This window comes from Lampetra fluviatilis, chromosome 8 (assembly GCF_964198595.1).
Source record: "Lampetra fluviatilis chromosome 8, kcLamFluv1.1, whole genome shotgun sequence".
In the NCBI taxonomy this organism is placed as follows: Eukaryota; Metazoa; Chordata; class Hyperoartia; order Petromyzontiformes; family Petromyzontidae; genus Lampetra; species Lampetra fluviatilis.
This window is the reverse complement of record NC_136282.1, coordinates 14,352,359-14,367,437: the sequence shown is the minus strand read 5'-3', so window position 1 is coordinate 14,367,437 and position 15,079 is coordinate 14,352,359. Positions and strand designations below refer to the sequence as shown.

Below are 15,079 nucleotides of genomic sequence, written 5' to 3'. Positions count from 1 at the left end.
TGCGGTGCCTCCGTGGCAACTCTTATCACGCTCCCCCCCCCCCATCTAATCGGTGAGGCTGGGGGACCGACTGATTGACAGCAGACCGACGCACGAGCTACCGAGTTTTCCATACCTTTCCTGGTTTTCTTTGTTTTTTCAATTCTAGTCACAGCTGCGCACAAAGTGTCCGGGAGATGACGCCTGTGTGTGGATATGTACGTTCAACTTTTTTTTGCACCGCACGTAGCCAACCGTGCTAATCGGAGATGACGTGTAAACGCGTGCACAGGTGTGATCCGTTCGCCGAGATATTTTGCCGAATGCCCCCTCACCGTGAAATCTCTCCCAACATACCTTTGTGGCCTGTGTGCCTCGGCGCACTTCCGATTAGCACGGTCGGCTACGTACAGTTCTACATGCACAAGTTCGTACAGCGAGTCCTTGAAAACTACCTTAATCCTGAAAGCTGGGCTTGCCCGATGCCCTTCTTGGCAGGCAATGCATTGTGCTGTATTTAATTGCTAATCCAAAACAAATTATACTTCTTCCCACCCGTCTCCCCCCCCCCCACAGCTTCATGCCGGTTATTCAATAATTCATCCGCAGCTTTATCTTGCTGGCACGGAATCATGGTGTGTCCTTTAAAGTAATACAATCGTCAATGCCGCCTTGCCCACGAACACCATTTTTCTTAATTTGCGCATGTGTATGTTTGGGGGGTGAGGTAGCGTCGTGGTTAGTGCACTGTGCTACAAACCTGGCGACCCGAGTTTGATTCCCGCTCATGGCCAACACCAGTGACGATTATCTGAACCGGTACCTATTGCGATGTGTAAACATTGCTACAAGGGAGACAAAGGCGGCCCGGCGTGGTGCTGGCCACTCACCCCCTCGTGTGCCATGTTGGTCTTCATAGGTGCTCGCAAAAATCACTTGCCCCAACAGCCTGTTAAGGCTACCCGGGGGATCTTTGCCTTAATAAATAACACACACACATTAGTTGTGTGCAAATAATTATAATATCGAGAGCACACAAGTCTTCTACAGGGACCCTTGTGACTCAATGTCAGGTTAATGACACAATGTGTGCAGTATAATTAGGTATTTTTGTTATGTATTTGGTATTTGAGTTTCAATTGAGTGCTAGACCAATCTTTGTTTAAAACAGATAAGATCCCTTTGAGACAGTTGTTTTCAAGGGAGCCCTGGAGTAACAGCAATTCAGGCAAATTAAGGTCGTGGTGATGGGGTTGTGGAATACGTGCAGCCAAGAACACCTATATGCTCTTAATTATTATTTCGCTTGTTTACTCAAGAAAAGTTAGCAAAGTCTCAAGACTTTGGCAAGTTTTCGCAGTAGGTGGCCGAGTGACGTTCGTTTACAAATTGCCAGCCACTTGTTAATTGTGAGTGCAGTATGACACACGCTCATTGTTGTTATCTTGCAAGAGCAGGGTGTGATGGCACAATGCTGTGATTTGGCAATTTCGAGGCGCAGAGGTTGGCGGAACGCGTACGTTTATGAGATTTCCAAAACTGCTGGGCAGCCAGAGATCCCGCGTGTGCTCACCTTTGAGTGTCGTCTCTTTTGCACAAATTTTCTGCAGTCACTGCATTTGCTGCCCCCCATACACAAAATGCTCATCATTAGGATTGGCCAAACATCTTAATGCAGGGCCCTCCTGGATATGAGTCTTGAGGCTCGGTGCGAGGCATTCTTGGTAAAAAAAGAACATTGTATTATTGGGGTTGAGTGATAGTAGAGTGTTTAGCATGTTGTACTGTGATGCAGCAACCTTTGTTCGATTCCCGGACATGGCTGACAGCAGTGGCGAGTGATATCTGAACTGGTCCTTGGACCCACTTTCTCTTCGCCAACCCGCACTGATCAGTGTAGTTATAAAAAAAACAACCCTAGATGACTGAGGCCTTCATCCAGCAGTGGGTTGATGAAAAGCTGTACATTATTGTATTATTATTATGTACACACCTATCAGTTAGAGCTGCATGTAATTTTCTTTGTTAAATCCGCCGCAGTACAATACTTGAATATTGATGACTAAATGAATGAACATAAAATATTTTAATCAATAGAGAGCGTAATATTCTACGCGTTTTACAATTACACGGAAGGAAAAGGCAATGACTTCTGCACGGGAGTCTTGACATCTAGCAGTGGACAGAAAATGGCCAACGCTTCATGTGTGCCTTTAAACAGCACAGGGGAACCCTTTTGAAATGAAAGGTTACCGCAGCGTGCGGCGTTAAGTGAGGACCGCCGCGTGATGGCCGTGATTGTGAAATTGAACGAGGTAAAATTTCAGCCCTCCAATTGTTTGCGCGGGCTACAGCTGGTAGAAAAAGCAACCACTGGAGGGAGCTCAGGAGAGCCCCTCTCGAGAGGGGTTGTTGGCATAATCTCTGCCGCACTTAGATGAAGATCTGGCAGTACGCACACTTTAACCCACTACGCGTCAGCCACCGATGGACCCGTGGTTTACCCATTTATATGCTCCACAAGAGGTTTTTTTTGGGGGGTTGGATCGCGTAAATTTATACACGTGTCGTTAAACCCGCCACCACCCGACACGGCCAACTGGTAAGCTTTGTCGCGTAAACAGAACGTACCGATTCGTTACTAGTACAGCACAACGGTGTGTTGGAGAGCAAATCTACAACGTTTACAAGTTATATGCTGCTGGGTGGACAGAGGCGGGTTGGATTCAAGAAACCCGCCCATTGTTCAACTGCCATGCCAGGAGATCAAATCGGAATCGGCGACCTCTGGATTCCAAATCCATGCTGCGAACCGTTACACGGCGGTAACAAGGATATTTTTAACTGCGCAACGCGGAGGGGGCTCCACCTCCTCGCGGGTGGAGGGGGGTGGGGGTGAGGATTCCGTCATCCAGCAGTGGATAAAAAAAATCGTCCGCTCTCGAGTGTGCGCGCGCACGATCTATTCAGCGGCGCAGGAATCCTTTTTAAATTAAAGGTTAGTGCGGCGCGCGCCCGTTAAGCAAGGAGCGTCGCGCGCGCACGGCAGCGATTGTGTGAATTGGACACAATAACGAAGCTATTATTAACGCGGCGGTGCGGTGGCACCTCGCCGCCGAGACGAGATGAGAGCGCGGCTGACGCAAGTCGCCCCTCGCGGGGTTTCCCACAATGCCCGGCCCATCGCCATGGCAGCGCCGAGGGTTCCCCCCGTCCGACGGGCCCGGCCGGTTCCACGTGCTGCACAAAGCTGCGAATAGCAATGAGCCAGCGCCGCCGCATTAGCAATTCATGAACACCGCAACGGGCCCTCGCGGACGTTCCCGCTAATTTTGATTGTCGACGAGCTAAACCGCTGATTCGATTTGATTTGATTTTGTATTTGTGCCCATATCGCTGATGAGATGGACACGTGCGCCCCTTGCTTTGTCCTTGCTCCGCCCCCCCCCGCCGCCACCGCCACCACCGCCACCACGAAGCCTCCAAAGCACCTTGACTCGCTGACCCCAATGCCTCCGTTCAACATTGCCCTCTGCTTGCCACCACTCCTGTGCCATCCCAACCATTATCCCCTCCCACTCTACTCTTCACTCATCACCTCAACCCCACACCCTGAATGTCTCACCCACCCACCAACCTACCACCGCACCAACCCACCCACTTACTCACCTTACACACTTAATCGCCCACCCACCAAACCATGTACGGAGTGGCTTGTCCTTCTAATCACCCACCCACACACTCACCCACCCAACCGACCCGTCTATTGACTCACACCTCGCGCTCCCAACTCCCCTGAACTCTCCCCTCTAGTCCGCATCATTGCTCTCTCCGCTCACCTTTCCCCTCCACAATCTGTCTCCCAATCTGTGATAATTTTTTAACAGTGATGTTATTTTGGTTTGTGCTGTAACCGCAACTGGGCATGTGAGACGGGAAGATAGATATACTAATTTAAAATATTAATATTTATAATCTAAAATATTTTTATACGATAAATATTTTGTACATTTGATTTCAACTGTATTTAACAACTAAATCTTCCTTGAAACTGAGACTCCTGCTTTCAATGAGTGCATACCTCATTATAAACTAAGGCCATCTGTCTTTATACACGCACAGAATATCATATGCAAGTTTATCCACTTAGGTATGTAATTTTATCATGACGCATTAATGCAGGTAAGCCAAACCAGCCAAGGTTAACCTTGTGAGCAGTAACAAGCACTGAATATAAAGGCGCCTGTCGGCTCAGAGGTCGCAGCACTGAGCTGGCGCTGCCGAGATCCTGGGTTCGAATCCATGCAGCTCACTCGCCTGCTCTTAAACCAGAACCTCAAGTGTAGTGAGTTGACGGTGTGAGCCCGGCCACCGCAAATAAACATCGTGTTTAAAATGTGGTTCTGCTCGTAAATTGGCTAAATTCCTGCCGTAGGAATGAAGCATGTTGGTTTCACTGAACGTTGTTGTCGGTGGCGGGGACATGTGGGGAAGTGCTGCTTCCAACTGTGTGGAACAGGGTTTACCTTACGCAATCTCAGAGGTAGCTCCGACATCTGCTTCCACAGGCTACGAATGTCTACTTAGTCTCGTGACGTGACGTATTAATTGCACCCGTGTATTTCAGGTTAGAGCACAATCGGGATAAAATTGTTGAGGGACGGAAGACTTTACAAAGGCACGCGTTAAATGTTCAACGAGTGTGGCTCCCAAAGCGTTTGTGGTCGAGTAACGGCGTTTACCGCGCAGGCGAGAGATTCAAGGTGGAGACGAAGACCGTGGCGGTGGACTTCACCGCGAGCGAGGAGATCTACCCCAAGGTGCTGGCCGCGCTCCGAGACCTGCCCGTCGGGGTTCTGGGTGAGAGTCTCTGCTGCCCCAAGAGGTTGCACCGCTCGCAAACCCCTCTCTATGTAGGCGGCTCTCGTCGATACTGAAAGGATCGACCAGGTTGGAAAGTTGGCAAAAGAAAGGCGCAATCGGTGTCTGTTTTTAGGAAGAAAACAACACTCAACACATTCATTGAGAACACTGCCTTAAAATATATATAACTAGCTTTACTACCCGGCTTCGTCCGAGACTTGGATTCTTGTCTTGGATGAATACACGGCCTACGCGGAGGGTTGGGGGGGTGTGTGACGTCAGCAGGCACACTGCGTGACGCTGCCGCATGCGGGTGACGTCACAGATGTGACGTCACCGCTCATTTGCCATGCAAAATATATCCATTATTGCGCCCCCCCCCCAAAAAAAAATTACAAAGTCTATTTTTATACTTTTTGCATTGTGTACGGCCTGGAAGTTACCCACGTGCCAAATTTCAAGTTTGTTGCATGTCGGGAAGTATGCTAAACATTTCGAACAGACACACATATTCACAAATTTCCCTTTTATATATATAGATGGGCATCGTTCTGGGTAATGGCCCTTCCATGTTGATACATCATTTCTGATCATGGTACTGGTCTGTTGTGTGATGCTTGCTCCTCAGTGAACAATGTGGGGATCTCCTACACCTACCCTGAGTACTACTTGGACATCCCCAATCTGGACGATGTAAGTTACTCAACGGCTGGAATACGGAGTCAATCAACTCGTAGATATTCATCGATGTATTCATTTCGTGAATAGTACAGCACAGCACGAGGGATAGCGATAGCATGGGGAGGCCTCTATGCAGCACAGGATGGGCAATGAATGACGATGTACGTATGTTCAACTTGTTTGGCACGGGACGTAGCCAACCCTGCTAATCGGAGGTGTGCAGGCGAAGGACAACAAACCCAACACGAGAGAAGCAGTTTTAAATAAATTCGTTTTCAATCTTGATTTAAAAGTGCACGATGTTGTAGATGATGATGCTGCTGATAACGATGATGCTGTTTATGATCACGATTGTATGCCTAATCGGGTTACCTAATCGCCAGCAAAGCACTGTTACATGAAATAAACACGCATTTGTTTTGTGTGTACGGCTGTAGTTGTTTTGACGCACTTGCGCTCATCCTAATTCCTCCGTGTTGTCCTGCAGATGATAAAGAACATACTGAACGTGAATATCTTGTCTGTACTGAAGGTGAGTTGGACCTCTGTCACGCACAGGCCTCCTTGCTCCACCCTCGGTGGTTTAAGAGGTGAAACTGGGACATCTAGTGGCGGCTGGACATAATAGCTTGCATTCTGTGATATCGTAGTATATTACAGGGTGTTCCAAATGATGGACCCAATTTCAAGCAGTATATTTCACGATGGCAACAGGTTACAATTACACAAAAGTTACAAACGGTTTAATGAGTTATCAAGTTTTACTAACCGTTTTATAAATGCACGCCGTCACCTGGGGACGCGTTTACATGTACAATTTACATTTGCGTATTTTTCAAACGTTGAACGATTGCTCTGCATGTCACGTGCAACACACGTTGTGTGCACACACTTACGAGAACTCAATTTTAATTCGGATCGGTGCTCGACGTCACGTGGAGCTCACTTTGCAATCGGTAGCCGTGTGCAGGGTTGTAATTGCTTACATTTCTATTTTAACAGACCTAAATCGGTAGACGTGAAAGACATACCGTGGTGGGCTGTGAGGACTGGAGTTTTGCGTGATAATGCTTACCGATGCTCCCGTGAGCCATTGGTACGGTGTAACGGTAATGCACCAACCTCCACTCTGGAAATCTCCCTGGTCAAGGGCGCCGATGTGGCGACATTTTATTTCCATTGCCTGGCATGCAAGAGGTTGTGGGTTCGATCCCGACCCCCTAATGCCTGTATATTTAGAATTTGCATGCTCTTTCTGTGGTCTCAGGGTCCTCTGGTTTTTCCCGCCACGTTTAGAAAGACGCGTTTCTTCATTGGCTACCGGTCAAATTCCGGATGAATTTTAAGATACTGCTATTGACCTTTCTGGCTTTAAAAGGGCTCGCCTCGCATTACTTGCACGGACCTAATACATTTATATATTCAAATCAAGGTCCTTAAGATCTTCTGATCTGCAACTGCTCAGCACTCCCCGGTCGAGGTTGTGCTCTTTTGGTGATCGAGCTTTTGTTAGCCTGGCACCCAAGATGCGGAACGCTTTGCCACTTGAAATCAGGAAATCAGAGTCGGGAGATGTATTTAAATCTTCTTTGAAAAGCCATCTCTTTAAAGTGGCCTTCCCTCTTTAGTTTGGTCGGTTCCCCTGGTTCTGTTTTTGTTTCCTGCCTTTCCATGCATTGTGAATTTGGATCATAGGATGGAGAATGCACATTATAAATTAGAATTATTATATATTTCCACTTGATAAGCCGCTTCATAGCTTCTGAAGACGAGCTGATAGCTCAGTGGGCTTGTCCTGGTAAAATAAAATTGATAAATCTGCAACCACAACAAGTCCCAGTTGGCGCTTGGAGGTCGTCTCATTCTCAAATTTACTGCCGCTGCGATTTGTCGTCTCCCCTGTGAAAGTCTTGAGATGTGGTCACATTTCGATGACTTACGCCCATGAAGAATTAACCACGCATCACACTCCGACCATTTCGCCATGCCTATCACCCTGAATGCTCCAAATCTTGTCTACTCTCAGAAGCTAAGCAGCGTGGAGTCTTGTTAGTACTTGGATGGGTGACCACCACGTGTTGTGGGTGTTGTGAAGCTGTGAGTTGTCCGAGGGATGGCCCTGCTGAGCGTTAACCCCTCCGCGTATCTGTGGGTTTTTGATGGATTCTAAGTTTTCTTCCCACTCGAAGCCAAAGAGAAATTGGCCGAATATCTCAGTGAGATGTTATTGAGGATTGCGGAAAATAATTAGCATTAGATGCCTTATTAATCTGATGTGTGTTTGTTGTACTACAAGTACAACTCAGGTTCCTGGGGCTAGAGTTCAAGTCCATTTCTAGGCAGAGGTCCCAGAGACGATGCTTTTCATAATGTGGCTGACACACGATATTAATATGGCATCTTTTTGACCATGTATAAAGCAGGGGTGTTTCTTTTTTATTGCATGCTGACTTGTTCAGAGTGCCCAACTAAACAATACTGTATAAGCTTATCGACATCCGTATGTGGTAGTAGTAGATAAGTTAATTTTGACCGTATGCTCCCTGCAATGGAGAGGTAGCACAGTGGTTAAAGCACCGCACTGTTAACTAGGCGATGTGAGTTCTATTCCCGGCCATGGTCAACATCAGTGGAGAGCCATATCTTAATCGGTCACGAGTTCCCCCCCCACCCCTCACTCACTTGGCACTTACCACGGCGGCGTGGGGGGATCTTCATCCAGCGGTAGATTCTGAAAGAAAGGTTTCTAAATTCCTCGAACAACGTGCGTCGTTTTAACGCCACTCCCGTTCCCCCATCGGCTTCAACCAGAGAGTCTCCTTCACTGGAGTTATGCCGGCAGTTAAACAACCTTGCTTACATCGCCGCCGTGCATTGTAATGACGTCGTGGATCGGGTGATTCACCAAAAGAGGATTTTGAGCGTAAAGCAGCGCATGAATAACACACCGCGCACACACACACGCTCTCAAGGCTTTTGAGATTTTTCAATTTGGCCGTGTGTCAGCGCTGTTGTAACTGGAGTTACCCACAAGTGCTCTCATTGTTACTCACCAGATGACTCAGATCGTCCTGCCGGGAATGCTGGAGCGGTGAGTCAACCACACGCACGCGCACGCTTCCTCCTGGCCTCGCTGCTGCGTGCGGTCATTTCTGCCCTGGAGTAGCCTCGCGCTGCTCGCGCGCTCGACAAGCGCGTGGTGAAGTTGGGCGGCAGAGCACCGTGCTGCTGCTGCTGCTGGCGAGGTTTTGTCTTGAAGCGTCGTCGGTGGCGGCGTGATGGCACCCCCCACACGCGCCAAACGCGAGCGCCAGTCCAGCTCGGGCTGTATCAGGTTCTTGTCGCCAACTTGCAAATTCTGGGAAGATAAAACCCGGGAGCTCTCTTGGACACTTCAGCTCTGTCCTGCACTGAAAAGAGTATGCAGTGGAAAACAACCAAGTGGCTGTTATCTTGTCGATAAACTTACCTTGCGCGTCTCCCCTTGAGCCGTCTGACATGATTGTGAAGCTTCAGTATTGAGAAAATATATAGATATACAGTAAAACCTTGGATTGCGAGTAACTTGGTCTGCGAGTGTTTTGCAAGACGAGCAAATTTTTAAAATAAATATTTATTTGATGAACGAGCGAGGTCTTGCAATACGAGTCGTACGTATTACGCTTTGTCTGCCGAGCGTCACGTGATCACAACTGATATACGAGTGCTTTGATACACGTGTGCTTTGGATTACAAACACGATTCCGGAACGAATTATGCTCGCAATCCAAGGTTTTACTGTATATTACTTTGAAGTTACGGTCAACTCTTCCACCCTAGAGCGCCCGAGGGACGTCGCTGCATTGATAAATGAAAACATGGGAAATCGTGGCACAGAGTGCTAATGTTCACTGTCTCTGAGATCCTTTGATGACTTTGTCATAAAATCGGTTAAAATGACCTTCAGGAAATGATGGAAAAACTTAACGGAGAAGGCTGCAAAGTGGGAGCTCAAGATAAATGAGCAAAACAAAGGTCATCTACAACGAGTCCACTCGGCAACTGGACATTTGTTCGTGGTACACAACTGCGCAACGCAAGTTGGCACGCTTTTGGAAAACGGAACTTGCATGGTGGCAAGCAACACAAACCAAGATAACCAGTGTGGCAGCAGTCATCAGTTTGATTCCGAACCACAGCTAATGCCAGTGGCGAGTGAAGGGGGGGGGGGGTGCCGAGGAACTGAAACCAGTGCCAGACACGTGCCGCCTTCAACCACCACTGGCAAGCGTGGTGAAACGTGGTCACGCGACACCCAAAACGTCTCCCCTACCTTGGGGGAGAAGCCCTCACCCGGTGACCTCCCTCTGTGCCTGCCCTTTGCAGGAAGGGCGGCGTAATCATCAACATCTCGTCGGGGTCTGCCCTGTACCCCGTGCCTCTCCTCTCTCTCTACTCCGCCACCAAGGTGAGAGGCGACTTTTGCTGCGCTTTTCCATGTGGCGTGTGTCTTCATGCGCTGTGTGTATGTGTATGTGTGTACGTACGTTGTGTCGCCAGCCGCGCTCGTCGGAGGTGCGGGGGGGGAAGGACAAGAAACTAAACGCAATAAGAAAAGTGTAAATTTTAGCACGCACTTACACTTTAGGTTTTTGGGTTTAGTTTGTCGTCCTATATTTACACCCATGACGACAAGCCTTTGCTTGGCACCAACCCGCTATGATTATCGTGGTGAAGTGTGGTCAAACAACCCTCAGGACCGACGTGGAATGGTGAGGTCTTCAGCGAGCATTGGATGTACATTTGTTTGATTAATTCTTGTCGGTAATGAGACCCTTTTAAACAATCTTTGTTGATTTTTTTATAACTTTACAATCTTCATCGAGATATTTAAACCGTACAATATTTGTTGGCACCCTAGGTTTCTCTCAGTGGGCTCTCCTTATTAGTTTGTGTTTTGTATGTCCTGTTTGCATCGAGTTGGGAATAGGATTCACACATTTAGTCACTATCCAAGTGGGCTTTGCTCTTGTCTGTAAATGCATTCCCCTTTCTAGAGGCTGGAAGGTTTCTGGCTTTCGTGCCACATTTTGTTGTGGATGCTGTTTACATTTTTTATTCTGGATGTTTTTCTTTGAAAGAACTGAACGTTTTAGAAAACGTGCGCTCGGCTTGAGGTCACATGGACTTTTTGTACTGTGATTGGTTGTGTGAATGTGGTGGTGGCGGTGGTGGTGATGATGATGTGGGAAGCGGTGGCGTAGCGGATAGCACTATGCTACGAAAACTGGCGGCCCGAGTTTGATTCCCGCTCATGGCCAACACCAGTGATGATTATCTGAACTGGTTCTGGGCATCCCCTAGGTCGTATGTATGTGTGTTGAATTTCTTTCGCACCATACGTAGCCAACCGAGCTAATCGGAGGTGCGGGCGACTTAGCCTTAAATGAGTACCTGGTGCGGTGTATAAACATCGCCACTAGGGAGACAAAGGCGGCCGGGCGTGGTGCCGGCTACCCACCCCTTCGTGTGCCATGCCGGCCTTCATAGGTACTACTCCCTAACAGCACTTGCCCCAACAGTCTTTATTGGTGGTGATGATGATGATGAGAGTTGCCGCATTGGTGTGGTGACGTCTCCGTCTACAACCTCTTCTCCCTTCTAGGTGTTCGTGGATTTTTTCTCTCGGTGCCTCAACACCGAGTACCAGTCCAAGGGCATCATCGTCCAGGTGTGTGCGCGTCTTCCCACATCTGGCCCTGCAGCTTGGCACCAGTAGTGTCATGCCAGCTTTTTTCGTACAAACGGCATTCGTCTGTCATCGGATAACTTCCTTGCAGAGTCGATGACCGTATCACTCGATACGTTCTTGTCAGATCTCGGAAGCTAAGAATGATTGAGCGTGAATGGTGCTTGAATGGGAACTTCGATGTACGATAGTTTTTTCGTCGGGCTCTGTGGGGCTTCACTTTTGGGCAGCAGACGGCAGCGAAGCAACATCCGTTGCTGCGCTGTACCTGTACGCTCCCACGCCTTCGCCAACCCGCATTCGCCAGCGTGCCGAAGTATGGGTCGTGTAACCCCGACGACGCATGTAACGTGGGGAGGTCCTCAAGCCAGCAGTAGGTTGACAGAGAGGACTGCACGTGTCCGTGTGTAGCGGGTTAATGTTAATAACAAAGTCAATAACAGTGTGTGATGGTGTTTGGGCGGTCGAGCACTTCCGATGAGCGTGGTTGGCTACGTCTGGTGCGAAAGAAGTTCAACATACGTACGTACATTGGCGACTGACAACAAATGTTCAGTCAAAACAATGTTTAATTCCCAGGGCTGGAATTTAGCCAATTTAAGAGCAGAACCAAATTTAACACGATGTTTAGTTGGATGCAGTCATCGCTGACTGGGTTCAAACCATCAACTCGCTCCGCTTGAGAATTGGATTTAGTCAATGGCGGCTACCTGGATTTGAACCCAGGACCTCATCGCCGCCAGCTCGTCGTTCTGATCTGAGCTAATCCGGTCACCTCTGCCCGGCAGTGTCTTGTTGCAGGCGTGTCGTTGTTGTTGTCCAGTTGTTAACGTTGTTGTTGTTGTGGCCGTGCGGAACACAGAGCGTGCTCCCGTTCTACGTCAAGAGTAACATGTCCAGGATCCAGCGGGCGACGCTGACCGTACCGGAGGCGGAGACGTTTGCGTGTTCCGCGCTGGCCACCGTGGGACGGCAGAGCCGCACCTACGGATATCTGCCTCACGCGCTGCAAGTGAGCGCGGCGGCGGCGTACAAATCGGGACAAACAATCGTGTGCATTTAGGCGTGGGTTTTGTGATGCTTTCCATCACTCGCTTGTCCATGGAAGTAGTTAATTGCCGATTATTTAATTAGGTTACGCGCAAATAGATGACGGCAATCGTCATCATCATCGTCGTCACGATCCATGAGCAGATAGCCTGTAGGTGTCCACTTCACATTTCGTCATTTTTCGATTTAAAGCTTTCGTGGTGGCAGGGATTCATCTTCTTGGTTCTTTCGGCAAAGTCACGTAGAAGGGAAATAATAAAATAATAACAATAAAATTCTCACGACGTTTCGGCCACAAAGCAAGCAGCCGTCCTCAGGTGAAGAACAGGGCTGTCGGAAAGACAGCGTCCGACGTTTCGGCGTTGTGGCCGAAACGTCGTGGGAATTTTATTTTATTATGTTTTATTTGTATTATTTCCCTTTTACGTGACTTTACCGAAAGAACCAAGAAGATTTCGTCATTTGTTTGCACATTCCTGTCTTGTGCCAATACGCTCAAGCAGTGCACTTCTGTCTGGCACCCATCTCTTTAGTCGTCGTCAAGCCATTCGCTGTTACACAGAGCAATAGAACACGGAAAACTTTCTACACTTTTATTCCGACTTCCTGGATTTCGCCCTGATGATGTTTGTAACGAAACGTCGTATCTGAAACGTCGTATCTCGATCGCTAAATTTGGTCTTGAGAATATTCTTGGACTTAACGATGAGTGAGCTGCAACGATAATAATTGGAGCGTCGTTAAACGCACGCTCGCGTGTGAATTTCATTTGTTTGGCTGTGTCGGGTGGTGGAAAGTCTTTAGGACACAACATTTTCAGAGATAATTACGTGGCCTAACCCAAAATTTAATTACGAATCGCAACTGATTTAACGTGTTAAGTTGTACAGTAGTACTAATGTTCAGCCTTAATTCACGGATATCATGAATTCCTACTTTCACATCTTTGCTGTTCTTGAACAATGCGCATGTAATTTTTTACATTTGACGCAAGTCACATGGGTGTCACCAACGACGACGATTCCGATGAGGTTGGCAGACGCGATGTGGACGGTGACTGACGTCTACGATTGTGACGATGTCCGTTGACCGCAGCAACGTCGACGTGTGTTTGGCATCGACGTTTGTCATGACGCAGGCGACTGATGTTGGTGATCGTAATGTGGTCATTGACCGATTATCGTGATGATTGTGATGAGGTGGCGAGATGTTAACTACCTCGCCTGGTATGCAGGAGGTCGTGGTTTCGATCCCAACCCTGTGACGCCTGCTGTATATTTGTAGTTTTCCACGTCTCTCTCCCCGTGGTCGTGTGGATTTGTCTCCGGGTCCTCCAGTTTTTCTTTCCACATTTTAGAATTATGATTACGTTTTAAGTATTTGGCTGCTATACATTTCCACACGATAAGCCAATTCGTTGAGCTATCATCTGCGACCAGGTCGCTTCTGTAAAAGAGCTATCCACCTCAGTGGACCTTACCAGGTAAAATAAAAAATATTGTTTCGTAAAAAATAGTTTGGTTTGATTTGTGAGGAGGTGATGAGTGTGGTGAACAAGCTGACGATTTCTGGCCGCGGTGTCTCTTCCCAGGCTTGGCTGTCTACCATGGTGCCCACGTGTCTGGCTATGAAGATGATACTCAAACTGAACAAGGGCATACGCGTTCGCTACCTCAAGAAAAAGGGGAAGAAGTGATCATCACCACGGGCTAGCAGCCCAACTCGTCCTGCACACGCACGCACGTCACCCCTCTTCCTGCCGCTTCATAGCGACTTGTGTTCAAAAGTGCGAGCGTCGACTTGTGCGTGAAGGAGTTGATTATCGTTTAGTTTCTCCTTCAAACGTTTTTTCTTTCGAGGGTAATCCAACGACGGAATGCGGAGTAGACAAAGACGGGCATACACCGACAGTAAACAATAAACTATGCAGTAAGGATGAGATGGTACAAGCAAGACAAAAACAATTGATTATTTGATGGAATCGCGACCCCTCCAATCTTGACGTTTCTTGGCATGAATGTAGTTCGGTGAATAGTTACATTCCTAGGAGCGACAGCGCTGGGCACGTGTGAATGAGTTAGGTGCTTCTGTCGCATGCTTGATTTGCGCCGCTATGTGTGTGCGCTTGCGTTTACGTGTGTTGTATTAGAACAGGTAGTCAGTCATAGCACTTGCCCCTTATAATCTGCAAGGCTACCTTGGGTGAATAGGAGTTTGTCTTCTGTTTTGGGGCTTTGGTTTATGCTAATTGTGGTGTTGGTTTTAAAGCTAAACATTTGAGCTGCATTGCACTATTAATCAACTGGTTAATTCACCTCACTGTGAAATTGCTTCTGTAGTGAGAACTCTAGCGTTGCGTTACCACCATAGTTTAATCGCAGCTTTGGTTAAGGGCAACGTGGGATAACCGCTGCTTGGATGGCTTACAATAGTGGGCTAGCCGTTCGTGAGACTGAAACGTAAAACTAAAAATCTGGTTTAATTTAAGCGGCGCAAGTGTCTTGTGTCAGGGGAGGCGAACTTTTGCGTGTTGTCGAGCGTTTAAACTTTGGGGTTGCGGCTTCCGCAGGGTTGTGCACTTGGACAAGCTCGGGGAATGGTTCCGAGTCGTGCGGCGCGTGTGACAGCAGGTGTCGCTGGAGGAAACTATAAAGTCGCGTTTAGTTTGTGTGTGTGTGCCGGATGCGGTGATTGGCGGCGGTAAAAGGAAGGCTTCGTCGGTTTGTTTTGTGCAGCCGGTGCAGAGTCGAGGGGGAATTAAAAGAACCTGGATTGAAA

General features: G+C 48.1%; 1 protein-coding gene across 2 annotated transcripts in view; it reads left to right on the top strand.

Moving 5' to 3' along the window:
* The window catches only part of HSD17B12 (hydroxysteroid 17-beta dehydrogenase 12), a 34,199-nt gene extending 19,120 nt beyond the window's left edge, over positions 1 to 15,079 (top strand). The window contains exons 4-11 of one of the 2 annotated variants that reach the window (XM_078859236.1): positions 4,729 to 4,839; positions 5,471 to 5,535; positions 6,011 to 6,055; positions 8,580 to 8,614; positions 9,889 to 9,970; positions 11,168 to 11,233; positions 12,138 to 12,263; positions 13,893 to 15,079. In XM_078859236.1, the coding sequence (XP_078715362.1) occupies positions 4,729 to 4,839; positions 5,471 to 5,535; positions 6,011 to 6,055; positions 8,580 to 8,614; positions 9,889 to 9,970; positions 11,168 to 11,233; positions 12,138 to 12,263; positions 13,893 to 13,997 (635 nt within the window). In that variant the 3' untranslated portion in view covers positions 13,998 to 15,079. Of the gene's footprint in view, positions 1 to 4,728; positions 4,840 to 5,470; positions 5,536 to 6,010; positions 6,056 to 8,579; positions 8,615 to 9,888; positions 9,971 to 11,167; positions 11,234 to 12,113; positions 12,264 to 13,892 lie in introns of both variants that reach the window. The other variant, XM_078859235.1, reaches the window with a different exon arrangement.